This window comes from Ovis canadensis, chromosome 7, assembly GCF_042477335.2.
Source record: "Ovis canadensis isolate MfBH-ARS-UI-01 breed Bighorn chromosome 7, ARS-UI_OviCan_v2, whole genome shotgun sequence".
Taxonomy (NCBI): domain Eukaryota; kingdom Metazoa; phylum Chordata; class Mammalia; order Artiodactyla; family Bovidae; genus Ovis; species Ovis canadensis.
The window spans coordinates 47378474-47405674 of NC_091251.1; the positions used below are offsets into that span (position 1 = coordinate 47378474).

Sequence of the window (27201 nt, forward strand, 5' to 3'; positions counted from 1 at the left end):
TTTTAGAGGCATGTGTAGCGTTGGGGGCTGCCCAGGTGGAGGATGCTAATGGGGTAAGGGCAATCCAGGGACTGCTTCCTGCAAGAGGCAATTTCAATTCCCCACCTACACCTGTGGGTGGGGGTGGCCTCTAGCCCCACATATCAAAGGCTGGGAGTGGCCAGGCTCTTGCCCAGGAGGCCTGAGACTGGTTTCCAGGATGGAGAGTTCAGTGGTGCCAGGCCAGCCCTGAGACAGGCCCAGACATGCAGCACAGACTGCGGGAGACAGAGGCTACGTGGGACACAAGCCACCTGGAAGCCTGGGGAGAAGTGCAGGGAGGAACTGCCACCATCAGTGCCAGAGCCCTCATCCTTAGGACCCTGTGGCACCCAGGAGCCACAGGTGAGATTCCAAAGGTTCCCAGGTTGGTTGCTCCTGGATTCGGGGGGCTTGAGGCCAAAAGGCAGCTGGGGACCAAGGAGGCTCCCCCCCCAGTTCTTCAAGCTCCCTAGACTCAGTTCCTGGGCCTGTGGAGATCTTAGGCCCACCAAAGACAGGCTCCCCAGCCCCTTCCTGCTCCATGATGGGTTAATTCAATTGAAAGGGGTGAATTCAGCACAACAGGGTTCTTTAATAGGAAGGTCGGGGAGTAGGAGCTCACAGTGTTGTTTTATGGTTTCCCTCCTGGTCCCCAAGTCCAGGATGGTTGGGGCAGGTCAGATGGCACACCTGAGTGCTGTACTGAAGATGCTCCAAGATGCTGGCAAAACGAGGGCAAAGTTCAGCTGATGCTGTCAACACTGAGTCATGATACAGTACCTGGGGAGAGGAGTTCATTGCCAACCCTGGCAGTGAAAAACCTCCCCCTCAAGACAACACTCCACACTCACACTGAGTCATTCACCCCCACTCCCCTGCCCCATGACACAGTCGGCACCTCCTGACTGGTGCACCCAGGGCAGGGCATATAGCCCAGTGAGATCTCCCAGAGCAGCATTTAAAGACCTGCATCACACATGGTGGGAACTGAGTGCAGGGGAACCCATCAGGAACAGTTTCCTTTTCCCTTACATGAGGTACCCAAGGTAGTGGAGTGCATGTTATCACCAGGAGTCTGTCTTGGATGTAAAGATGCCCTCCAGGGAGGCTTCTGGGGGCCCCCTGCAGAGCCCGGGCCCCTCTTGTGGTAATAACTGGCCCTACAGGAGGGAGGAAGGGAGCGATGAGCTGTTCAAATGGTCCAAAGGTGCTGGTAAACTCCCTTGGAGCACCACATGCCCAGGTCCTACACCTGTAAATATTGCTTGCATCCAGAAGTCTCCAATCTTGGCCACTTGGCTGGATCCAGTGCAGCTCAGCAGGCAGTTCCTGGTGGCCCAGCAGAGTCAAGCGAAAATCACTGCCAGAACTCCAGCCTTGATCTTTTCTTTAAAAGTTATGTAAAAGAGCTGTTCCTTGGGGAGGGAGCAGGATGGGAGGTCCCCAGGGCTAGATCACTCCGACCTGTGGATGAAGTGATTTTCTTCCAGGTAGTAGCAAACCTCGGCTATGTCCTGAGCCAGCTGGAGGAGGTCTTGCATGGCCAGAGGTGATGGCTGGGCCTGGGTCAGGCAGAACGCACATCAGACCATACAGGTTTGGGGACCCGTGAACAGGTCTTTAGGTGAGCCTAGAGGGCTGGAAAACGGTCACACCAGCTGCAGCTGGCTCTGACTCAGGAAACCCTTCATGTCCCCTCCAGACACCAACTCCAGCAGAATTAGGCCAGAGGTAGCCCTGATACACTCAAGTATTCTGATGTTCTGATGGCTGAACTCACTGAGCCAGTGGTGCATATACCCCATCACCAGCAGGAAGAGAAACCATGCTCTAGGCTCCAGAAGGCTGGAGAGGAGCTCTAAATCCCTAGAGCTGCTACCTCTCAGCCCCAGGGTGAAGAAAAGCTATTTCTGCAGGAGGGTCAGGGTGCCTCCCTCCCACTTGCACCTCTGCCCCTGGCCCCGGGTGCACCCCATGATGAGCGCCTCAGTGAGGAAATCCAGCCCATCCTGTGGACAGCAGAATTCTGGCAGAATCCAGGGAGGGAGAAGGGCTTCCCTGGTAGCTCAGCTGGTAAAGAATCTGTCCGCAATTCGGTAGACCTGGGTTCGATCCCTGGGTTGGGAAGATCCCCTGGAGAAGGAAAAGGCTACCCACTCCAGTATTCTGGCCTGGAGAATTCCACAGACTATCCATGGGGTCACAAAGAGTCAGACGTGACTGAACAACTTTCACTAGTGAGGAAGACAGCAGAGCTCCTGAGAACCCCAGACACTTCTAGAGGGCGAGTTGACCCTATCTCCAGCCATGACTCCTTTCTCAGAGACCCTTCTCTTCTGCTCTCAGTCAGAAGCCCCACCCCTCTCACCTTGACAGTCACCTGCAGAAGGCTGGGGTCCCCAGGAAGGCCAATTACCAGTCCCTCATAGGTTTCTCCAAAGACACCACGGGCCAGGGCTCTGCAGAAAGGCAGATTGGAAGGGAGTGGGTGGTTGGGTCTGGGGAAGAGTCCTTGAAGGTCTAGAGCCTCCTTAACCTCCCCTGTCCCCTGCTCACTCTCCATATGCTCAACTGGCCCTCTCTGAAGGTCTGAGCTCTCTGCATCATGGCATGTCCCCAAGGACAAGCTCTGCAGGGGTGATGATGACTAGGGCAGAGTCAGGGCAGAAGAAGGGGCAGGTGTGGGGTAAGGTGGTGGGGTGGGATTCTGTGCTAAGTCTTCCCTTGGGTCCCTTCAGACGCTCTGGGGTAAAGACAATCCTTATGCCAAAGGAATCATATTTAGGGTCCCTACAATCCCAGAACTGGGGATGACAGCTGACTTTGCCAGGTTACTTCCCCTTTCAGGGCTTCTCTGACTTCCATCTCCTCTATACAAGGGGTTTGGATGAGATGCTCACTGGGATCCATAATTTACCACAGCAGGGAGCAGGATGGAGGCTGGGGATTCAGAGTGCATAGGCTCTCAGAAGGAGGGAGAAGATTCAGCTGAGCAGAGTGAAATTGGCTGAGGAAACCTCCATAAGCCCTGGGGGGCAGCATACAGGACTGGCCTGGGCCAAGCCTCACCTGGAAGTAGTAGGGGTTGGGGATTGTCCTCATGGTGGAGATGTGAAACTTGATGATCTGGAGCTCAAGGCCTGGCAGCTTCATCCACCACGGGCCCTGCCACTTCTTATGGTTCACCAAGGATGGGAGGAACACTGGCATATTCTCTACCTGCCCATCAGGCCCACCCTGACCTGCCCCCCTGCCCAGGACATCTCTCCAGATGCCCATTAAGATAAATGTTGTACTCAGGCCTCCCCAGGTGCTTCTACTCTTTAGAACCCTAGGGGAGTTTGCCACTTTTCTCCTGGGAGTAGAGGTTTGAAATCAACTATGTCTGCCCCTGGAACCCCACAGAAGCCTGTTGGCTCAGTGAAGAAATCAGCCTTGCCTGCTAGGTGCTCTGCACCCAGAATCAGGACCCCACACACCGTAGGAAGGCTCAGTGTCAAGACCACCACCACAGCCATCATCAGAATCAAAAGGCCTGAGGGGGTGGGCAGGTCCTCCAGTGGGAAACTCCTCTCTGTCCCTCTATGCCAACTTTTAGTGATGCCTCAAGACTCAGCTTGAGTGTTCACTTTTCCATGATGCTTTCCTCACTTATCCTAAATGAATGCAACTACTCCCTCCTCATCACCCCTAAGACACTTTACACCTCCCATGGCAACCGTCACTACAAGATATATGTAGATATTTAGATATAAATGTAGACATATATAGAGACAGTGATCAGTATCTCCCCTACCACACTAGACCACTAGACTACATGCTCCCTGAAGGTAGCGCATGCACTGATATACCTCTAATCCCCTGCCCAATACTCAGCACAGTGCCTGGCACACAGCAGATATCCTTCCCAGTGCCCTACTGCTCATCCCCTCCCATAGTCCCACAAGTCCAGACCTGAGACACAGGCAGGACATACCCATGCAGGTGACGTCATCCGCAGCCAGCTCCATGCCCTCTGGGCACATGCGGTTGGCCAACTGGAGCTCGGCCTGGCATTGGCAGATCTTCAAAAGGCAAAGGCAGCAATTGAGGTCTAGTCGAATCTCCACCTCTCCGTGACTCTCCATGACAATGAGTAAAAGAACTGATATTGCTGGGTGAGGGTGGGGGCGTCTGTACTTTTTCCAGTCTCACAGTTAATTTTAGCCCTGAACTTTGGAATGAGGAGCAATGCCAGGCATTTAGGGAGGGTGGGAGAGTTTGGGGGACTTCTGTCAATCTTGTATGCTTCCTTTTCTGGGATCCTTGAGCTTGCAGGTTGTTGAAGAGAATTCAGAGCAAGAGATAGTTTGACAAGCAGACCAAAATGCCCCATTCTGGCATCACAAGTGACAGCCCAGCTCCCAAGTATTCCTGAGTTGTGCAAGACCGGGTAGTTCACAGGGCAGAGCAGGTGGTCAGATGGGAGGGACTGAAGAAAAGGGCTAGACTAGGCTAAAAGGTGGGGGATAGGGGCCAATATCTGCCAGAAGCTGCAGGCAGAGCTCACTGTTGGGGAGTATGACAAATACTGCACCCTTCTCATCAGTCCAGGGGATGTCAGTCTCTGAGGCATCACTCCCTGCCAGAAACTGAGATAGAGGGTTTGGCTATGAAATGGGAGAAGGAAGAGGAGCACACAGCTCCTCACAGACAGGAAGCTGGCTTATACAGCAGGGAAGCCGGAGTCTCCCCGTGGAAACCCCAGTATAGCCTTGTCTACACTCACATCACACTAGTGCTGCCGGATGGCAGGTGGGAGCTGAGGGGCCAGAGAGGTGGGAAGAAATAATGGCTGGAATCTGCAAGCCTGGCTCAGGTTGGCTGTTCCTTGTCTGACTGAACCTCTCTAATCCCATGTTCTCAACTATAAAATGGAAGAGGCCCAACCCACACACTCCACTTCTACAACAATGGAGATAATGTGTATAAAGTACTTAGGAACAGTACTGCCCAGACAGGAAGGCTCCGTTTCTTTATAGCAGTGGTTTCCAAACTCTGGAGTACATGAGAATCACCTAGAGACTTGACTAAAACACAGATAATGGGGCCCTCCCCTAAACTTCTGATTCAGGAGGTTGGAGGGAGGCTGAGAATTTGTATATCTGGCAACTTAGGTGGTGCTAATGGCTCAGCCACCACACTCTGAGAACTGCTAACTTAAACTACCCCTGCCTTTCTGCCTCCCAGCTCAGCTTGCTAATGCAACCAGCTCTAAGTTCCTGGGACTACTACAGATCAAGGATGCGACATATTGTGCTGACAAAGATCCTGGATGTAAAAGAAAATCGAGGGAGTCCAGTCTGCACGTGTGCTTTGCAACTTACCCGACCTCTTTTTCTGATATTTATTACTGTACCTGCTCTGGCCTGGAAGGTGGGCCCAACACTTTTCCCAACTGTCTTCCGAGGGACTAGGTCTGTCCTTAAGGGTGTAACCTCACTTCACTCTCGGGTCTGCCTCGCTGCCCTCCCCAAGGGTGCACCTAACCGCTGCAGCCACCCCCCTCGCAGTCCTGGCCCCGCGGCCTCCGGCGAAGCCGCCGGCTGCCACCCAGCCAAGCTTAGCCCAGACCTCCGCGTTGCCCTGGCTGCCCCGACCCCTTCCTCGCTGACTCGCCGGTGGGGAGTGTAGGGAGCCTGCGAGGTCCAGCCGCTCCCTGCACCTGCAGAGAGACAAGGGGTGGCTGGCCGCGGGAACGGGAAGCCCGCCCTCCAGTCCTCGCAGCCCGCTCCCTCACCTGCCGCCCCGCCTCTTCAGCTGCTCCTGGGCGCCACCGAGCGGCTCTCTAGTTTCTGGGCGGTGATCTGAGTACCCCCTCGGTCCTGCCGCTTCAAGTACTCCCGACCGCCTCCTGCGGCCGCCACCAGCAGCGGCTTCCGCTCACCCGTGCGTAGTTACACAGCAGCGACATACAGGGGCTCGTCCTCCAGCCATCAAATGAGAAGCCGGGCGCTGGGCAAGGGCTCGCGCCCCAGGGACTAAAGATAGGGGCTCGCAGTCAGGTCCCCGGCTTTGGGGACGCCAAAGAGATCCTGTGAGTGCGCGCTTGGTGGGAAGGACCCCAACACCTAGCTCTGGAGGACCGGGGCAGCCTGCGCGGAGGGAAGCACGAACCCGAAAGACGTAGGTGGCGCTCCCACCACCTCCGCCGCCTCCTGCCCAGCGCCACGACCCTGGGACTCCTTAGATCCCATTCTTCGCCGCCCTCTCCTCAGCGGCACGGAAACTCCCGTGGGGAGTCCGGTGCCGGTGCTGCAATCGGTGGAGGCCCGGGCCCTCCCTTCCAAGTGCTGAGGTCTGAACCCCGAGAAACGCCCCTCCTTCCACCCAGCCCCTGCTCTGGGGCGCTTGAGCCGCTTCCTTCCAGACAGGCGTCCTCTCCCAGCTGCCTCACGAGGATGTAAGGCGGCTCTCCTACAACCAAGGGAGCAGATGGCAGAGACGAAGATTCCACGTGCCAGTGATAGGTATCTATTGGCACCTTTGCTGCCCGAGGCGCTATGGGCTGAGATCCTGCGGAAAGCGGGCTCTGAGTCCCTAGCCCTTGACCATTGGTCCTCAGCCTGCCCACCTAAGGTAGAGATTAGTGATGGAGGAGGTTCCAGAAGTTCTTATCTGAGGGACCTAGGGGATGTAGTGTATTTTGAAGGAATGGGGAGATTAGGTATGCACACCATAAAATTAGATTTTGCACTTATTTCAAGAGGCTTAATGGAGATGGTGAGGGAGGCTCAAGCCACCTCTTGCAGCAGTCACTGATTATGAACACACCAATTGGCAGGAACAGGTGCCTGGGTATAGCTAACTTGGTGGCAACTATTGCCACCCCTTCCAGGGTTTGGCTGGAAGAAGGGACAAAACTGCTTGTCACTGAGGGATACACCAAGACTCAAAATGGAGCACAGGTACCCTTAGTTCCCCAGACCACAGAACCTCAGATTTGCAGCTGCTGCCCACATCTACTCCTGTTTCTGCCAGTATCTATTCTTTATAAATACTGGCTAGCACCCCATGCCTACCACAACTGCTCAGAGTCCCAGGGGCCCCCACTGTTAGCACCACACTGCTGCTAGTGTGGTCCCCGGCCCACTGTGTGTGCGGGCCCAAGCCAGCTCCTGGCCCTGCAGATGGAGAAGAGCCAACTTGGAAGCAGGGAAGGAGGAAAGGGTCAGGAGCACCTGCCCTAGCCTGAGGGACCCCGCACAGAGTGGAGAGCGGAGGAGAAGGGAGGAAGGAGCTCAGAGCTCACCTGGGGGAATTAGAAGAGAGGCTGGCTCAAAGCTGTTAGGCAGGGTGGTGATGTCTGGGTCCCAGGAGCTTGGAGCCGGTGGCAGCAAGGACGAGGTTGGGGGAAATGGTGCCTGGGACCCCAAGCTGGAGCAGAGAATTGCACCTGAAAGGTGACGAGGCGACGGCAGGGTTGGGAGAGGGTACATGTGTTAACAGGATGGCAGATGGAGAGCCTCTCGCAGCCACACCCCTACCCCCACCTAACTGGAACATACTAGCACCTGGAAGCTGCCCAAACCAACTCTGGTTGTCAAAGACCCACTGGGGTGGGGTAGGGGTGATGTGTGCTCACTTTTCCCCAGAGAGCTTTTCCCAGTGGATGACTTGGGCATAGCACTGAGGTCCATCCTGCAGGGCCCCCATTTTTCTCTCCACTTCGTTTGGTGGTTCTGCCCCCATGCCATGCTGAGACCCAGGGCCTGTCCCTCCTTCCCCAGCAGAGATCTGGATCCTGGGATCAGGCACCCACCACATTTCTTTACCTGCACTCCCCCTGCTTTGGCTGCAAGGGTTCAAGCGTTCAAGACCTCTGCAGGAGCCCCTTGGAACCCCGCTTGTCTCAACAGCCACCCCCAAGTCTAGGAAGTTGCCTGTAACTTAACGGTCCCCTGACTGCCAGAAGGCACTTACTAGAGACACAGCAGCAGCCGAAGGAAGAGGACTGGCCCACCCACCACAGCCAGAGTTGCAGGCTCAGACTGATGCTTTTAGGAATGTCCTGCCTCTTATTGGAGACCGCTGGGTCCTAAAGCCGCCCTGACTACCCCCCCAGCTCAGACCCTGGGATATCAAGCGATCACTTGTACAGTTTTGTTGCCTATGTCAACTCTGTGCACAACTTCCATGATTTGGTGAAAAGCCTGGGCCTGATTCAAAAGACGAGAGTGCCAGGAATTCCCTGGTGACCCAGTGGTTAGGACTTCATGCTTCCACTGCAGGGGCATGGGCTCAATCCCTGGTCGGGAAACTAAGACCTTACATGCTGCGCTGCAGGGAAAAAAAGGCTAGCATCTGTAGTGAACTGGGTTTGGTGACGAGATCACAACTCAAGGAGTTTCTCTACCACCTGCAAAATATAGGAAGGGAAGTTATTTTTTAACCACAAGGCACACAATAAGTGAGAGGGCCACGCATCATCAGGTGGTTTTGTGTCTTCTTTTTTGCTCAAAATACCAAGTTTGAAGGCTGAGACCTAATTAAAAAATACCGAAAAAAAGAAGTTATAGTAGCTAGCTACTTGGTAATCTCTGAGTGTATAGTGCTGGTTGTAGACACTACAGTGATTTTTTTAAAAAAAAAATGCCTGGCACCCATGTCTTTTTTTAACTCTTACTATGAAGTCACAGAATTTACAAGGTCCCTGTAAGCCGATGGTTCTCAAAGTGTGGTTGGTTCTGGACAGCAGCAGCAGATGGGAGTTTGTTAGAAATGCAAATTCTTGGGTTTCACCCTAGACCTACTTTATCAGAAACACTGGCAGTAGGGCCCAGTGATCTGTTTCAACACCATGTCCAAGTGATTTTTTTTTTTCATATAAGTTTGAGAACTACTGATGTTTCATAAATATGGGAGTTGCTCAGTAAAACATACCGTTTAATTCTGTGTTCAGCAGGTCCATTTATAGGGGATGGGTTCTTTACCTACTGATGGGACATAGCTCTCACTCTGACCTGTAAACACAATGATTATAATTTCACACAGCAAATGACACTAAGAAAGCTTAGTGTTGGAATTCAGACAAAAGAACAACCTAGAGGTGCCAAAACGAAGAGATAAACTGATGGACCAGAGTTTAGTTTTTGATCCAATCCTCCCCAGTCTTTGCCTACCACCACTAAAGTCCACAGCGTAAGGGGTGTTGTAGAACCTCACTATATAGAACCCCCCTACCCATACCCCATCCCAGATCCACCATCAATCAAATTCATATGTTGAAACTGAATCTCCATATTGAGCATATTTGAAGGTGGGGCCACTGGGAAGTGATTAAGTCATGAGGTTTTTACCTTCATGAGTGGAATGGGATTAGTACCCTTATAAAAAGATGCCCCAGGGGAGTTCCCTGGTGGCCTAGTGGTTAGGACACAGCATTTTCACTGCCATTGCCTGGGTTCAATCCCTGGTCAGGGAACTGAGATCCCACAAGCTGTGTGGCCAAAAATAAGAGGCTACTGAGAGTTCCCTCGTCTCTTCTGCCATGGGGGAGCTGTCTATGAACCAGGAAGCAGGTCTTCACCAGATACTAAATGGGCCAGCACCTTGACATTAGACTTCCCAGTCTCTGAAAGTTGCTCAGTCGTGTCCAACTCTGTGCGACCACATGGAATACGCAGGCCATGGAATTCCCCAGGCCAGAATACCAGGGCAGCCGTTCCCTTCTCCAGATCTTCCCAACCCAGGTCTCCCACATTCCAGGCATTTTCTTTACCAGCTGAGCCTCAAGGAAAACCCAAGAATACTGGAGTGGGTAGCTTATCCCTTCTCCAGTGGATCTTCCCGACCCAGGAATTGAACTGGGGTCTCCTGCATTGCAGGGGGATTCTTCACCAACTGAGCTATCAGGGAAGACCTCCCAGTCTCTAGAACTCTGAGAATAAATATCTGTTCATAAGCCACCCAGCCTGTGGTATTCTAATATATCAGCCCAAACAGATCCAAGACAGACAGCTACCACACTAGTCTGATTTTTGGATTCTTCTTGTCTCAGGATAGCAACTGACGGAAATAAGAGGCCATAGGAGACAAGCTGCAGTCGTCCTAGGTGGTGCTAGTGGTAAAGAACCCACCTACCACTGCAGGAGGCTTGGGTTTGATCCCTGGGTTGGGAAGATCCCTATGGAGGAGGGCATGACAACCCACTCCAGTATTCTGGCCTGGAGAATCCCATGGACAGAGAAGCCTGGCGGGCTACAGTCCATGGGGGTGCAAAGAGAGAGACATGGCTGAAGCCACTTACACACATGCAGGCAGAGACAGGATAATGACCTCATTAAGGATACCTACACTTCAAGTGGACGGCTGACAGAGTCCTTCTAGAAGTGCCCCATTCCCAACAGCATTGCCCCGGCCTGGCTTCACTCCAGAACTGGGACCCATGTGTTTGTCGTCCCAGATGTGGACTTAGTTTTTGCCTCCCATTCATGATTTCTCCCGTTTCTCTCACAGCAGTCTTGCTTCCCTCAGGGATAACCCATCCCTTGATACCAATCCTGAACTAGTATATCTGAAACCAGTCCAAATCACATTCCCAGAAGATTAAAAAAAATTTATTTCAATGCCCAGCTCCAGTATTCATACACACTGATGCCAGGGCGTGGGCAGAGGAAGAGAGGTATAGTTGGTTTGTCTTGTCCCCAAGGGGACACAGCTAAGTCACCCTCCACTCCCAGTACAGATCCTCAGAAGTCCCAGATCCTGGGCTCCAATTATCAGGATATACAGGTAGGTTCACCAAGCTCTAAAAAAGCTCAAAGAGCGTGCTTCCTCCCAAGAAGGCAGGCCTTCCACTCTTTGTTTCCTGCCCACTGAGGACACAAAGCCCTTCTCTCTGGCCAGGTATCTGTTGGTAACTCCAGGACAGTGTATCCATCTCTTCATCTGAAGCAGCTATACTAGGTATCTGACACCCCATTTGGGAGTACCCCTGAGATCCTGAGTTTCTGGAGGTACTGCTGACGCAGAGGGGGCAACTGGGGATACAGCTCAAAACCCTCGGGAAGGGCAGAATTGGGAAGCTTATAGTGGAGAAGGTGCTGCCGAAGGCCCTGCAGAGAAGAAGAAAACTTTATGCAACAGGTAGTGAGATCCTGTTGAGATCTCTGTTCCCCAATACCCTCCATTCTCCCACCTCCAAGATGTGACCCCCACCTCATCTGTCAGCAGCCAAGTCTTCTGTAGCATGCTTCTACGGGCAGCCTTGATCTCATCCTAGAAGCAGAATAAGAGGAGGTGGCACCAGGCCAAGAGAAGGTACCTATCGCTGGCCTGGCTGGGCCCTCACCTCCTCCCCAGCTGGCCCAGTTCAATTGCAGGCTCCTTCCTCCCTTTGGAGATGGGGATGTAACTTACTGAGTTATTTGGGTCCTGGGAGAAGATGAAGCTGTTGACATGAGCCACAGCCACAGCATAGAGCACAGGGCACCAGCGTGGACGGAGTGCACCAGTAACCAGAGCCCGGAAGTAGAGCTGAAGGAGGGCCAAGTTGTCTTCAGGAGGCGCCGTGTAGCACTCCAGGGACACAGGCAGCTGGGACAGGGGATATAAGACATGCTGAGGCATGATGTGTATCAGCGGACAATGGGGTGGAGGGTTGATGATCACATGAACCAAATCCTGAGGGCAGAGATCTGTCCCTCTCTATCACAAGGGCCAAGGGTAAAGACTAAAGAGCTAGAAAGGAACTTATTTAGAAAACAGAAGCAAACTCTCAAATGTAGAAAGCAATCTCATGGTTACCAGGGGATGGGGGGAGGGATAAACTGGGAGATGGGGACATATACATACAACTATATATAAAATAAATAACTAATAAGAAACTGCTGCTGTATAGCACAGGGCATTCTGTAACAACCTATACAGAAAAATAAGCTAAAACAAAAGAGTATATATATATACATGTATATATATATATAACTGATTTACTTTGCTGTATACCTGAAACAATATTGTAAATCAACTACATATCAATAAATTTAAAAAAAAAAGACTAAAGAGCTGGAAAGCAGTGGAAATTGGGAAACTGAGAAGCAGCTGTGAATTTCTAGTGCCACCACTGCCTGTTTAATCTACTTGAAACTTTCAAAATGTCACATGCAGCTGCTCAATTCTATTACCAAACCTTTCAAAAGTTCATGTTCTTTGGAATAGTAATTATTTTTCTAAAAAAGTATTCTTTCATAATTCCACGCAGAATGATTATATGTTTATGTCCAATGGTGTTTATCAGAGTGTTACTTAAAATAGCAAAAAATCAGAAACAAACTTTGATGCCCACTAAGGGGTTCTAATAAACTGTGACATATTTGCATAATGGATTATTATATAATAAAAATATTGATTTCTTAGGCTATTTAATAATGTGAGAAATGCTTATTATATAACATTAAATTAAGAAAACATTATGCAGTGATCCCAATTTTATAAAAATATGTGTACGCATAAGAACTTCCCTGGTGGTACAGTGGATAAAAATTGGCCTGCCAATGCAGGGGACAAAGGTTTGATCACTATTCCAGGAAAATTCCACATTGCTGTGGAACAACTGAGTGCCTATGCCACAACTACCGAGCCAGTGCTTCAGAGCCCTCGAGCCACAATTACGGAAGCCCACATGCCTAGAGCCTGTGCTCTGCCTCGAGAAGCCACCACAGTGAGAAGCCTGAAGAGTAGCCCCCACTCACCGGCAACTAGAGAAAGCTCCCACAGAGCAGTGCTGCCAGCATATATATATATCTCCATGAAAAAGGGGAGAGGGAGTTCCCTGGTTAGGACTCTGTGCTTCCACTGCAAGGGGCACAGGTTTGATCCCTGGTTGGGGAAGTAAGATCCTGCATGCTGTGCCATGTGGAAAAAAATAAAAAGACTAGAAAAAGATAAATCAAAGTCAAAATGGTCACCACTGGGGAGCAGGATTATGGATAATGGTAACACTATTTTTATTACTGATCTTTTTTTTTTTTCCTGTTTTGGCTGCAGCCTGCACAGCTTGTGAAGTTTAGTTCCCTGCCTAGAGAGCAAACCCAGGCCTTTTACAGTGAGAGTCCTAACCACTGGACCACCAGGGAATTCCCTGTAATGTTCTCTTTAATTCTTAAAAATATTTTTTTCTTTTTAGTTTTTTATCTAAACTATACATTTATACTTTACATACATATACTGAAATCTTTATATTTCAAGCTTACCAAAATAAGTTGTAATGGAAATTAAAAAACAAATCTTGAGAGAGCCTGGAACTCTTTACAGCTTACAAGTTTAACTCCTAAGCCTGATATCCAACAAGTTCCCAGGCTGGTATCTGTGTGACTCCTTCCTCCTCCTATCCTATCCTATTTCTTTCTGCCTTTTGCTTATGCTGTTCCACTAGGTACACGAGGTACATTCTGTCCTTCCTCAACAATCCAAATTCTACCCAACCTTTTGTATCCAGATCAATTCCCACTTCCTCCACAAAACCTTCTCCTCATGGAAAATCCACTTTGATCTTTGCCTTCTCTGAATCCTGACTTAACACCTAGAATCTGAATAACTGAGAACTGTATTGGTTTCAGTACATCTCTTGTCTACACTGTAGCACCTCACGAGCAAGGAACAGTGCCACTAATAATAATGAACACCTATGGTATGCCAGTTACCATGATAAACCCTTTTCATGTATTTTCTCATCTCCTCAAAGCCCCCAAGAGGTAAGATAAAGAACCTCAGGCCACCAAAGCACCCCACTGCTCAGGAGTGCTTCCAAGGCCCAGGACAGGATGACCATGGTTGGCCCTGCTGGGCTGAGAAAGTACCTGGGTCAGTGGCAGGCCCAGAGCTCGCAAGGCACCCACGTGCTCCCCAAAGAGGGCAAGGCGCAAGGTGACGCTGAATCGACGCTGTAGGGGAAGGAGAATCAGAGCCCCAAAGAGGTGGTCCCCAAAAGAGACAGCCTCAAAATGCTCCAGGAAGTTGGCATAGAGGTCCGGGAAAGATGTCAGGCCAGGAAGTGGGCAATCCAGGTTGAGATTTGGTAGGACTTCAGGCTGGCAGAGCCGGGCCAGGAGGGCTGCCACCAGGCGTTGTATTGGGGTCTCCCGGAACAACTCACTGTCCACCAGGAACACACACATGAGCCGCGCCAGGCGGGCAGCAGGAGACACAGCCCAGAGCGCCCGGGGGCGCCAGCTCTCCAGGACGAGCACCCACTGCAGGGCCCGCAGGGCTGTGCCCACAGTGTCAGCAGGAGGGAGCCCCGAGGGGGTGTCTGAGGCCCGGTGGTAGAGTTGAATCAATGGCAGGAAAGGCCAGTCAGTGGGCAGCAGCGGCTCCTTAGGCACAGGGAGCAGCAAGGCTGGGACTCGCCGGAGCTCCCCTCTGTACAAGGCTTGGGAGGCGAGCAGACTAGCCCGGGCCAGTGAGCAGTGGGTCAGGTAGCAGCTGCGGATGCTGGGGAGGTCCTGGCAGGCCTGAGCTAGGAGAGTCCCTCGCCCACATCCAAGGTCTCCGCCGCTTCCTAAGGAGAGCCGGTCAGAGAAGTCAGCTGCCTCCGGACCCCCTGATGCTCCTTCTCTGTAACAGAACCCGAAAACAAAAATGAGGGCAAGAACCCACAAGGCCACCAACTCTCCAGGGCCTCCAAGAGGCTCCCAGGTCCAATCCTGCTGCTTCCTGTCCCCCTAATAACCAGCCACATGGCAGTTAAGAGGACGGACACTAGAGAGAGTTACCTTGGTACTCATTTACAGAACTCTGCCTCGGTTCCCACATAGTAAAATGGGGATGATAATAATGACGATAATACCCATCTCATAGTAAGGGTTAAATAATTACAGACATATAGTTAAGGGGGATGAGACAAAGAGTAAGCACTGAGTAACTGTTAGCTCTACAAGTGTACAGCTAGTTTATAACCATTTTCCAGCCATACAGTCACAGAAGTCTCATAATAATACCCTAGTGTGTTATCCTCATTCTCACTTAACTAATAAGGAAACGGAAACTCAAGACAGGCTAAGTGTAATCCATGGAAGAAAGAAAATTAAGCCCAGGTCTTCCGGTTCCCAATTCAGAGCTGCTCTGGCAACCACCACAGCAGCTTTTTGAAAGGGCTGAGTTGATGCTACCAAGCCTGGACTTACGGGAGGAACTCCAGCCGGAACACACAGCTCAGCATCAGCTCATGGGCGAGGTGCTCACTCCCAGGCAGCAGCAGGCCCAGCAGGGCCAAGGCCATGCTGTGACAGAGGACCGCGTCAGTGCCTGACACTGGTGGCTGCAGTGTTGCCTATGGACAGAAAAGGGGGAAGGAGGAAGAGGAGGCAGAGGGGGTGAGGGGGCACAGGGAACAGAAGTGAGGAAGAGAATACGTGCCAACAGGCACAGATTCTGGGCATGTCTTCAGGGAAGTAGGAGCTGCATGGCCTGTTAGCAGCAGCACGTGTTCCAGGGAGGCAGGATGGGGTCGGGGGTTAGGGGCACCCACCGCTCTCTGGGCCAGGGTGAGTGCCAGGTATTGCAGGTGGTACTCGTGGCGCAGGGCCCACGCAGAGAAGGGGGTGAGGTGCGGAGCGGCCACGGGAGACACACATCGCAGGAAATAGTTCTGGAGTCCCGGGGCAGCCAGTACGGTGGCCAGCTGAGGAAGAGTACGTGTGTTCAGATTTGGAAGGTGACTTCGATGCCTTCTGGGGCTCCCCGGCCACCCGTTCCCTGCCAGACTCGGAAGTGAGGGTTTGACAAAACAGGCCTCCTTTCCCCAAGAGGTGCCCTTCCCGACAGTCCTGCAATCTTGGCCCCCAGCACTCACCTGGCCACACAGTCCTTTGTGGATCCGGCCCAGGGTGTTAAGAAGAGACAGGAGGGCCGTGAGGAACGGGAAGGGGGAAGCTGAGCCAGCTAGACTGAGAGGGGGGCGGCCCCCTGCACAGCCCAGTGACACGAGGCTGGAGACAGTTTCAGGGGTCATAGCACAGGACTGTGGGTTGCACAGAGGGGAGCAGCACCTGGAGGCAGAGTGGAGAAGCCAAGGGGGCTCTGGTCTGAGGTGTGCTGGAGTGTCTGCGACCAAGGCCAGTGTCAAGGTGGCCATGCAGACAGGGCCCATGTTCCCTGGAGCCCCCAGCTGCTGCCTACTAGGGATTCAGGTCTCCCTCAAGCTGAATGGACTCAGTAACCCCACAAGGAGCAAAACTGCCTCCCTTCACCAACCTCCACCACACACATAGTACATACCTCAGGGAATCCCACAGGCTGCCCAGAGAAGGGTGTTTCAGCAGGGGCAGCAGCAGCCCCTCTGACAGGCGCTCCATATCCTGCAGCCAATCCTCTGGGCACAGGCCTGGCTGGAAGACCATGAGACTCAGAGCTGATGGCCCAGGAGCCCCCATCCTCCTATCCTGTGCACTCTGGCTGAGCCTATGATTCCAAGATCCCCAGAGTCAGTGTTTAGAGGCTTCTGCCTTCTGACCCTTCTGGAGGGAGAGAAGACTCTGAGGATGTGCTGGCAGGGTCATGAGAGGGTATAACGGCCGCAGGGAGGCTAAGCTGCTATTTGGGGTTCTCTGGCCTCTACCAACATGGCTCCTTGGAAGCTCTACTGGATGTGAAGGTGGAAAGAGGAAAAATGGTAGGAGGGAAAGGTTGGAGGGCAGGAAAGGTGGCAAGAGGGAGGTATGGACAGGTGGAGACACGAGAAAGAGGGCAGAATGCTAAGACACAGACGGGGCACCTAGGGCAGGCGGGAAGGCGAGTAGGCAACACATACCTGCTGGCTCCAGGCCTGGTAGTAGGCATCCAGGAAGAGCAGGCAGGCAGTGGGCACCGGGCCCAGGGCACTCCACATCTCAGGTCTGGGCAGCAACTTCAAGGTCTGTTTGAGACATGGCTCCACGAGAGGCTGGAGCCCAGACACCTGTGTCCAAGTGATTGAGGAAGGGCTGGCCAACAGACTGGCCTCAGCAGAGTAACTACAGGAGAGCCAAAAGGGGCCGGGTGAGGATCTGGCTGCCCGGACTGCCCTCTAGGCTCCGGCCACCCTCTTTCTGTGGAGGAGCCCTCCCACCGATCCCAGAGCTCCCGGCAGGACGACTCTCCACCGGCAGCTCGGGGCCAGGGCCTACCTATTGGGTTCAGGGGCGATGCGGCCGGCTGCCAAGGTCAGCTGGGTGAGGAGGGTGAGCAGCGAGGCGATCCTCTGCAGAACAAGGGGCCGAGGCGGGGGGCTACTGAGCTCCTTCGGCACAGCCTGCAGGGCTCGCATCAGCACAGGGTATAGCTCCCTGGTGGTGGTGGTGAGGGGGAGACAAAGACCGCCCTTCAGTGTGAGGAGGGAGACAGAGACAGAAGACACGGAGCGAGGCCTGCCCTGGGGCCTCTGCAGGCTGGCAGAGGAGGAGCAGGAGGGAGGCCTGGGCTGGGCACTCTGTGAGGCTTCAAGGGAGGCTGGGGGCTGGGGTGAGGGAGGCAGCCCCTCAAGGCTTCCACACTACATGCTACAGGGAATTTCAACATGATTTCACCCAGATATCAATGCCGTGATGCACAGAATGTGGTTAACCCAGCCTTGCTCCACTGCCCCCTGGCTAGCCCTGACGCCCCAGCTGTCTTCATTCCTCCCAGAATCACCTCTTCCTCATGCTCAGCCTCCCTCCGAGCCTGGACCTTAAGCAAGGTTGAATCGTCAGTTCAGGCCAGAGTGCAGGGCCGGAGAGGTCTTGAGGGGCCTCCCATCATCTCTTCTCACCTGTAAACGTCGCTGCCTAGGCCGTAGGAGGCCGCCACTGCCCACAGGCGGAAGGCCTCAGTGCTCAGTGCCTCGGCTTCTTCCAGGGGCAAGGCCAGATCCTGGGGGTCTTCAGCTATAAAGCGGCTCAGGCGGCTCCAGAGATCAAAGCCGCTCAGCTGGGGGTGGGCACAGAGTCCGGGGATCAGGATGGCTGGGAGTCCTGTTCCAGGACCCTCTGGTGCCACAGAGTCATAGTTCAGGGCTCGGGTGAAACTACCTCCTCCATCCCTTCCTTCCGCCCTCTTCCCTGCCTTCTTGTTAGCAGGCACTTGCTGGGCACCTTTGCCAAGGCTGCTTGGTGCCTATTTGTATGTGGCCCCCCTGGCCTGGGTGCAGGGAACAGGGAGCCTTTCTAATGAGTGCAGAGCAAGCCTACAGGATACACTAGGCCCCTTTCTGGGGGTTTCTGTTGCACTTTTAAGCAACTGAAACAGTTAGGAAGAGAAAGATGGCATGACTGGGCTGCCTAAAAGTACAAGAGCCATGCTTAGCCCCCAACCCAGCTCTGTCTCAAGCCCCCATCCCCTGCCGTGTCCTGCTCACCAGCCGGGCAGCAATATTCCTACTGGCCGAGGCCAGGACACGAAGCAGCTTCATGGCAGGAGCACAGGGCACCTGGTGTAGACTGGAGGTAGGCCCCGACCCCACGGGGGACCAGCTGGTGGGCAGAAATTCTCGGACCACAGTCTCTACCAGCCGAGGGCACTCCAGCACCTGTGAGCGCCAGGAAGAAAAGGGATGTGGGCGGCTGAGGGGCAAGGCCAGGCCCAGCGAGGCTCTTTGCCCAGTCCCTGCCTCCTGTCTCTCACCCTTGTGGCTGACTCCAGGGAATGCCGGGCCAGGCGGATGAGCACAGTCAGGATATCAAGGACCACAGAAGGTCCTGGGCAGGTCACCTCCAGTATGTAGCGCAGCCGAGGCAGCAGGTTGGTAGCCAGAAGCCCCTGAGGTTCAGACACAAGCCCGTTAACAAATGTAGCTGGGCCCCAGGCCTTGATGACCCCTCCTGCCCAACACGTGCTTGCCCTGGAGGTCACGGGACTGGTACAGCTGCCTGCATGCTTGTACCTTGATGACGTCATGTCGGGCCAGGTCAGATGGAGGCCGGTTTCCTTCTTCAGAACTCTTGGTTTTTGCCTTTTCTGCTGGGGGTTCTTTGTCCTCGTCCTCGTCCTCCTTGTCCTCCTGGCTGGGCATCAGAGCGAATATCAGTGCTCCGTGGTACCAAGAGAAGGTGCTGTCGAGGAGCTCCTGAGAGAGGAGAGTGGGGGTGGAAAGAGGAAGAAGGGATCGGGTCAGGAAACAGGTTGTCGGTGAGGGCAGGCCCAGCAGGGGGAGTAGGGACCATGAGGCTTCATGCTTTGGCATGTTGTACCTCATCTCCAGGGGCCACCAGCAGGGCCCGAAGAGCCCGGACAGCAGCTGTGATGACCCCATCCACCCTGTCATCCAGGGAGAAGCGCAGCAGGAAGAGGAAACCAGCATCCAGAAGGAGGCGCAAGACGCTGCCCACCAGCCGGTCCCCAAACTCCCCAGCCTGGGCCTTGAGGGCAGGAGAAGAAAACCTTGCTGAATCTGCGAAAGGTACCGAGTCTTTGTCCTAGGGCCTTCACTTGCCCACCTAGGACCCTGGGTTTGACCTCTTCCCAGTGTGACCCACAGACAGCTGGGGTATGGACCAGTGAGTCGGAAAGAAATGGGCAAGGGGTGGGAGAGTCTAAGGGGTAGAGGGGTGGACAGGACCAGGCCAGCGGTCCACTCACCCTGCTGATGACCTGGGCCAACACGTGTAGCGCTAGGGCTCTCTGCTGGGACACCTGGCTGCGCGTCAGGTGGAAGAGCTCCTGAAGGGAGTACCCTGCTCTCTGGAACAGGGACAAGAAGTCAGAGGAGTCAAGACGCAGGGCAGCACCCATTAACAAATATGCGGCAATCCCCATCTGCCATACATGGAGTTGGGTGTCACGGCAAAGACAAAGAAAAGTAAGTGATGTTTCTTGCCTCTGCTTTCCATGAATCCTCAAAGTGGTAAAGAAAATAAGACTTGCACACAAGTAACCACAGCTTAAGGCAGATGGGGGGAAATGTAGTCATCGGTGTTTAATTTGCAACTAAAGAACAGGAGAGAGAAGCAGTCCTGGAAAACTGATGTGGTCTCAGTGAGCAGATAGAGCCCTTGATGGCAGGGCATGGCTGCTGCTGCTGCTGCTAAGTCGCTTCAGTCGTGTCCGACTCTGTGCAACCCCACAGACGGCAGCCCACCAGGTTCCCTGTCCCTGGGATTCTCCAGGCAACAACACTGGAGTGGGTTGCCATTTCCTTCTCCAATGCATGAAAGTGAAAAGTGAAAGTAAAGTCGCTCAGTCGTGTCCGACTCTTCGCGATCCCATGGACTGCAGCCTACCAGGCTCCTCCATCCATGGGATTTTCCCCATGCAAGAGTACTGGAGTGGGGTGCCATTGCCTTCTCTGGCAGGGCATGGAGTGAAAGGTAAAGGCTTCCCTGGAGCAGGCTTCAGGAACCGCGTGCTGGAGGTCCAGGAGCAGAGGGGGTATGTGTGGGGGAAGGTGGCCGAATGTGCAGCAGGAGGGAGGGAGGCAGAGCTGTGGGGTCAACAGGGACAGATGGCGGAAGGGCTGTTCTGCAGGGTTGAAGAGCCAGGGCCTTATTCTGGGAGCATTTCCGGAACAAGGAAACTTTCTGAGGCAAGAGACAGCCTGAACGGGGTCAGAGGAAACCAGTACAGCAACCCCATGGGGGAGCGAACCGCAGGACAGAGTGAGTAGAAGACATGTTGGCTGAACAGACAAGAGGGAACAAGGCTCAGACAGAGGAAGCAACATGGAGAGCTGACAAACAGAATTGGCAAGTTCTGGCGACTGACTGGAGTGCAAGAGAACATGGAGAAAGATTTCAAGCCTTAGAACCAGCAGGGTCAAGAATTGGAATGGGCGCACTGGAGGGTTGAGGCAGCTGAGCAGCTGCCCTTCTCCATATGGTTGTTAAAAGCTCTTGCTGACCCAGTACTCCTTGGAGCCCACGCCTCACCTCCGCCTCCTCTCCATGGTGGTGCAGGCCCAGATGGGTGGGAAGGTCCATGTCGGGGGCCAGCAGCTCTCCCTGAAGGCTGAATCGGGCCTGCATCCTCTAATGGGTAGAGAAAGAGGACTATGCACTGGGGCAGCAGTGAATTCCTCCCGTCCTTCCTCACTGTAACCCCAGGCCTCTCAGGACTTACGTCCTGCCTGGACCTCTGACCCAAAGTGGGGCTCCTCTGGCCTGAAGGGCCAGGCAGGAAGAGAAGGGTGAGCACAGAGAAGTTTCTCCGGCTCGAGGGATGAGGAGGGCCTGAGTTCTGGGTGCAAGAGCAATAGCTCTTGCTATTGCTTACTCCCACCCCGCTGCACCCTTATCAGCCAGTGGGCCCATCTCACCTTCTACCCCACTGCACCCGTCGGCCAGCGGGCCCTCCATGCCTCCCACCCCACTGCACCTGTCGGCCAGCGGGCCCTCCACGCGTCCCACCCCACTGCACCCATCGGCCAGCAGGCCCTCCAAGCCTCCCACCCCACTGCACCCTTGTCGGCCAGTGGGCCCATTTCACCTTCTACCCCACTGCACCCGTCGGCCAGCGGGCCCTCCCCGCCTCCCACTCCACTGCATCCCTGTCGGCCAGCAGACCCTCTTCACCTCCTGTGTCTGCTGCCGCCGGAGTGGAGGGAGGTCCTGGGTCCAATGGAGCTTCTCCAGCTCCACAGTATCCATGTGCAGCCATTCTTTCTGGGGAGTCACGGGCAAGGCCAGAGCTGGGGAGATGGGAGCAGAGTAGTTTCCCTAAGGGGCTCAGCTTGCTGATCCATTGGGGTCCCAGGTGTCCAGCAGCTGCCACATCTACCTCTGCCCAAGGGTCTGGCAGCCTCTGCCCTCAGCTGTGGCTAACGGCACAGCCCACGGCGTGGAATGACTACTATGGCAGACATCCTGTCCTGGGCTCTAGCTCCTTGCTGACCCCAAAGATTTGCTGAGAGGGCAAAGAGGAAGAGGAGGAGATAAGGAAGAAAGGAGAGAGAAGCAAACGAGGAAGGGAGGACCACAGACATCAGGGAAACCCAGTTCTCCAGTCTAGCACTGATGTTCCAAAGGAGCAGGGGAGTGGAGACAGTGAGGAGCGGGCAGCCACACTTCAGCAGAGCAAGACACCGAGACACACACCTGCCGCCACCTCCTTCTCACCCCACCCAAGCCCCACCCAACTTGCTCAGCTGTTCCGGAGCACATCCTGGAGCAGGAGCTTCCTAGGGCTCTCCAAATTCAATTCTTCTTTTGTTAATCACTAATAAAATAATCCAGTTCCTGGAAGATGAGTGCTCCCACTGGCCTTTCTGCTTCAGGCCTGGCCTGTTCACAAGACCTGCATCAGACCCTTCCTCTCCCACCATCCTGCCATCAGAGAAGCAGAGGCAGAGAGAACTGTGGGATGGATGGAGCCAGAGCTGAGGCAGCTATTGCAAAGGCAAGGGGCAGATGGTCTGTGGAGGAGGGGGCCATTCAGCCCCATCCTACTGTGCTGTCTCCTACCGGGGAAGGGGGAGAAGGAGCAGTTAACAGGCGGGAGCACAGGAAGCATGTGCAGGAAGAATATATGCATGAGCAAATGAAGACTGATTTCAAGCCAAGCATGAGGATTAGCATTGCATGTTCAAGGACATAGAAGGTTCTCTCTCTTCCTATCTGCCAGACCCGGGAGAAGGAATACTTTCCTCTGCTTTCATTCCTCCAAAGTCCCCCCCTCCTCCAAACCTGGGGTTTCTGGCTCCAGCTCACTTTCCTGCCTGGGCACACTGGCAGAAGTTGGTGCAATGGCCTCCTTTCCAGTGACCTCAGCAGAGGGTCTTCCTGGTCTCTGCTCCCTTGTGGCCTTCTCTTCTGCTTGCTCACGGGTACGGCTGTGAGATTTCAAGAAGGCAACCAAGCTGGGATCTAGAACAGAGCATGGAGAACGGAGTGGTTGGAGGCATACCCTTCCCAGCCTCCAACAGACCCAAACCTGCTGAATGTAGCCTGTCAGTGGGTGCCAAGGCACTTCCCAGCCAGGGTATGTGCCCCCTGGGCTCTCTTGCAGCCTCAGTGACCCATATCTGTCACTGGAATCTGCCTACCCACCTATCCCTCCATTTTTCACAGTCCTCTGGTCCAGGCCTCTCTGCCCATCCCTGTGCTTGGCCTCAGATCAAGGCCCAAAGTAAGGAGCTAAGGAATAAATGAACCGATTTGACTAGGGCCAAAAAGAAGGCATTTAGGGGAATAGTTTCTCATTTTCAGTTATTTTATTTATTTACTTATGTACAAATATACACTAAAAACCTAATATATGCTATGCTCTATGTAAGTGCTAGATACATAGTTTGGAATAAGATTGACTTGACACTACTGTTTTGGTGTCCAAAAACTAGGAGGGAGGTGTAATACAGCACAGCATATAATTCACATAAAACAGAGTGCCCTGCAGCTGTACTAGAGTACAGCCAGAATACAGTGTATACTATATTACACCTGTACAGTATACATGATCTACTGGTTAAAAGCACAACCCATGAGACCAGGTAGACCTGGATTTACATCACATACGTGTTCCTTAACGGGATGTAGTACCAGGCAGCGTGACCTGGGGGAGAATTTCTTAAAGTTTTGAGCCTCAGTTTTATTTGTTTTTCATTAAATAAATCAGGTTACCACCACCTGCCTCACAGGTACAGTTTGAGAACAGAATGAAAAGCACTCACAGTAAGCCTTCCTCAATAAATGGCAATCCCTTCCTCGCCTGATCTTGGCAGGAAAGGCCGGTACCCGTACCAAGCTGAGCCAGCAACCGCTGCTGTTCCTGCAGGATCTCCTCCGGAGCCAGGGCTTGCAGTCTCGCTATGTTTTCTTCATGGATGGTCTGGGCTTCCTGCTCAGCCTCCTGGCTCTTGAGCCCCTTCCCTGTCACCAGATGGGGTCCCTGGAAGCTGTAGCTGTTCCATGGAGGCTGGCTGCCCCACTCCCTAGGTGTGAGTGCCTCACAAGTCATAGCACCTGCAAGAAGAATACAATCAATTCATTGCCTCACTCCAGCTGGAATTCCTGGGCCTCTTCTCTAATCCCATTAGCTCTGGAGACAGAGAGAGGTCCCAGAGTCTACCCAGGCACAGAGTGGAGACCCCCCTGGATATGACACATGACTCCAGACACTCTGGGCCTGGCTTGGGGTGACGTATTCATTTTCCCCCTTGGATTTACATGAGGTTTCCCTCAGAAACATCCCACTGACTCTTCTCTTGGATGTCCAGGCAGACGTCTGCCTCTAGAGGTCTGCCCCCAGTTCTTCTCCTAGTAATTTGCATCCCTAAAGAACTTTGGCCTACATCTTTATTTTACAGCCTCTAACAGACACTTCAGGCTTCCCCGATGGCTCAGCAGTAAAGAATCCGCCTGCGATACAGAAGATGCAGGAGGCCTTGGGTTCGATCCCTCGGTTGGGAAGATCCCCTGGAGGAGGGCATGGCAATCCACTCCAATATTCTTGCCTGGAGAATCCCATGAATAGAGAAGCCTGGCGGGCTACAGTCCACAGGGTCACAAAGAGTCAGACACAACTAAAGCAACTGAACACGCACTCACACACGTGCCGACATTTCTATCCCCTTTTTTCTCCTATAGTCAAGTAATGACCTGTCCTCTGCCTGCACCTAAGACCCAGATATGGACCCAAGCTGCCCACACTCAATACTCTCAGTAGGGTATGGGACAGCTCCTCTTTAGATGGCTCAAATGCACTTCAGGTTTGAAGCAGGAAAGATGAATATCCAGAGATGACTTGATGATTGTGTATTACAAAAAAGCTTAGACCAAGCCTCTTCAATCCTCACTCACTCTCTGGTGGGTCCAAGACAGATTCAACTTCTCTAACTGGTGAGACTTTGGCTCCAGATGCTCTCCTTGCTGCAATTTCCTGGGCAAAGATGCTTCTCTTACCAGCTGTCGCTTGCTTCCCCTAAAGGGCAAAAAGAAAACCCAGGTGACAGATCCTCATTACCCTACTCTCTTCTCAACCTACTGATGTCGCTGGAACAGAGGTACAAGAGACTTACTTAATCTCCAAGGGTCGCAACCCTAGTCCTCAGAAAAAGCAAGGCTCCATAGAAGCACAAGTTTTGAAGTCTGACAGACTTGGGGTGGACTTCTGGCTCTTCTGTTAGATGTGTGGTGTAGGACAAGCTATCAGTTTTTTTATTTGAAAAATGGAGATAACGATGCCTACATTATATGGCTGTTATGAGGACTAAATGAAGTAATGCATACAAAGTGCTTAGTGCTGTGCTGTTTTAACAATGGAATTGTTCATCATTATTAACATTATCTACCTGGGATGAACTATGATGCTCACATGATTGTCTCCTAAACACCATCTAAGGTGACCTTCACCTACCTGTCTCCCCTGCGAGCGATGGAATACAGGAGGGAAAGCAACGCCACTGGACACAGGCAGATTCACAGGCATTGAACTTGTATCTCGTTCCTGCAGCAAAAAAGTACAAAGCAGTAAAGATATAGACAAATCCCCAAGCTCAATGCTATCCCATTAACCTTGGTACTCTATTATTAGAACCTCACCCTAACGAGTCATGAACCCACCTTTCTTCTTAAGGCACAGAGATTCTAAACCAGCCCCTACCCTGACTGCAGAGGGATGGAGTCCCATCTTTCTGAATCACTCTCTACTCAGTAAGGCTCACCACCCACACCAAACATCCCTGCTGCCCTAGGACACTTTGCTCCACTTAACCAGGGTGAGACGCACAATAATCTTAGTCAAGACAGCAGTGATGTGCTGATCATGCCTGTTCAGCCTCTCTTCAGGGTCCTCATGTTCAGGCAGGAGATGGCCAGGGCTGGGCCTGGCTCTCTTTGGGGGAGCAGGAACCAGAGCTGGGGGCAAATCTGGGAGACCTAAGAAAGGAAAAAACCCCAGATGTGAGATTACTCATATCTTCCCAGGAAGAGATTGAGGTCTAGAGCGAAGCCAAAGAAAGAAAGGCAGCTGCTGTGGGGCCCTGGCTCAAGCTGTGTCACCTTGGGTAAGGTACTTAATCTCTCTGGACTCAGTTTCTTCATATGTAAAATGGGGCTGCAGCAACAGAGTTCCACAGTTCTGGGCAATCCAGCCACATTAGGAAAAGGAGAAGACCCTGAGGTTGTACCTCTCTCCTTTTCAACCGCATATCCACAGCCACTCACTGTCTAGCATCACCACATCCCGATGATCCTGCAGTGGAGGCTGCTCCAGGTTGGCATCCCCAGCTCTCCTGCTTCCTTTCTTCACCAGCTGTACTGCTGGGGTTGCACCAGCTGCAAGAAACTGACTCTGGAAGCGCAGCAGGTCCACCTCCGACTCCCCTGGCTTTGGTCTCGACAGCATCTTGACACTCCAGCTGCCTCCCTAATTCAACTCTTTCCAGCACTGCTTCAGCATAGGGAATTCACTCTCATTCACCCTAGAAGCAATAAAGATAATGGGCCCTCTGCAACTGAATCTCAGTTCTTTTTTGTGCATCAGAGAAGGCTCCTTTTCCCTGGGTTCATGTGGACTCATTCCTCCTCATTCATACCTTATTGCCATTCTCTTTATTTAGCCTTCCCTGATGTCAACAGTCCAGCAACAGTATTTACTGCCAACTTAGGTTGTTTACAATCTGTGGATGATTAAAACTCAGGAACAACCACAGGGGACCTAAGAAAAATGCCTTCAAGAGCCAGGCAGTGGTGATTCAGTATCAGACTGGTGGGAACATGCCTGGTTTAAAAGTATTCAAATTATTAAAAACCTTGGGCTATAAAAGGTATATAAAAATCACTTGTATTTCTACACACTATCAAAGAACAATCAGAAAACAAAATTAAGAAAACAACTGTATTTACAATAGCATTGAAAACAATAAAATACTTAGTAATAAATTTCACCAAAGCAGTCCATGACTTGTACTCTGTCAGGCCCCACAACTGCCCTAAAGAGCTGGGCTCTACGGTCGCAGGTGCTCCAGGATCACCCGTGTCAGCAAAGAGAAACCACGGAGTCTCAGACTACGCTGCCTGCAGATGGAGGGCCGTGCCTAGGGTCTCCGCATCGGAGAGGCCGCGGCCGCCCCTGGCCAGACCAAAGACACTGGGGCAGGCTCCGACCAAGAACTAAATACCCTGTATCGGAGACCTCTGCCGGGATCTCCTGCAGTCCGTCCCGCCAGCAAAACCACCTACTTGATCTAGAATCACCTGGGTGCCGCCATCTTGTCCCGTTGGGGCCAGGCTTCCGCCGCTGCCGGTTTTGAGCTTC

At 52.9% G+C, this 27201-nt stretch overlaps 1 protein-coding gene and 1 long non-coding RNA gene across 6 annotated transcripts; both read right to left on the reverse strand.

Moving 5' to 3' along the window:
• Window positions 1-589: 589 nt before the first annotated feature.
• Window positions 590-8198, reverse strand: LOC138444385 (uncharacterized). 2 transcript variants are annotated; one of them, XR_011258445.1, is made up of 7 exons: window positions 7313-8198; window positions 5801-6041; window positions 3998-4085; window positions 2390-2480; window positions 1274-1583; window positions 1054-1181; window positions 590-801 (listed from the first exon to the last, which is right to left on the reverse strand). It is a non-coding gene; the product is annotated as an uncharacterized lncRNA (long non-coding RNA). The 2 variants fall into 2 exon arrangements; XR_011258444.1 differs by lacking the exon at window positions 5801-6041 and having other exon boundaries at window positions 7313-8151.
• Window positions 8199-10603: 2405 nt separating this feature from the next.
• Window positions 10604-27201, reverse strand: RPAP1 (RNA polymerase II associated protein 1). 4 transcript variants are annotated; one of them, XM_069597857.1, is made up of 25 exons: window positions 27126-27201; window positions 26109-26365; window positions 25672-25820; window positions 25300-25389; window positions 24744-24864; window positions 23685-23906; window positions 22632-22811; window positions 21522-21637; window positions 20880-20978; window positions 19594-19695; window positions 19206-19373; window positions 18899-19081; window positions 18640-18774; window positions 18374-18544; window positions 17789-17946; window positions 17166-17324; window positions 16811-17012; window positions 16279-16388; window positions 15854-16049; window positions 15530-15682; window positions 15186-15331; window positions 13860-14616; window positions 11422-11598; window positions 11221-11280; window positions 10604-11117 (listed from the first exon to the last, which is right to left on the reverse strand). In XM_069597857.1, exons 2-25 carry the CDS (start codon window positions 26287-26289, stop codon window positions 10965-10967), a joined length of 4188 nt encoding a protein of 1395 aa, XP_069453958.1. In that variant the 5' UTR covers window positions 26290-26365; window positions 27126-27201; the 3' UTR covers window positions 10604-10964. The 4 variants fall into 4 exon arrangements, with proteins under 4 accessions (XP_069453958.1, XP_069453960.1, XP_069453959.1 ...); XM_069597859.1 differs by having other exon boundaries at window positions 22656-22811; window positions 27126-27185; XM_069597858.1 differs by having other exon boundaries at window positions 22656-22811; window positions 25657-25820; window positions 27126-27184.

Bases quoted from the DNA above. Each gene is read 5' to 3' on its own strand.
- RPAP1 (XM_069597856.1), bottom strand. From the start codon at position 26,289: ATGCTGTCGAGACCAAAGCCAGGGGAGTCGGAGGTGGACCTGCTGCGC. The intron at 19,082-19,205 runs GTACAACATGCC...CTCCTCTCTCAG, and splicing joins TGGTGGCCCCTGGAGATGAG to GAGCTCCTCGACAGCACCTT. The intron at 17,947-18,373 runs GTGAGCAGGACA...GCCCACCCCCAG, and splicing joins GGAATATTGCTGCCCGGCTG to CTGAGCGGCTTTGATCTCTG.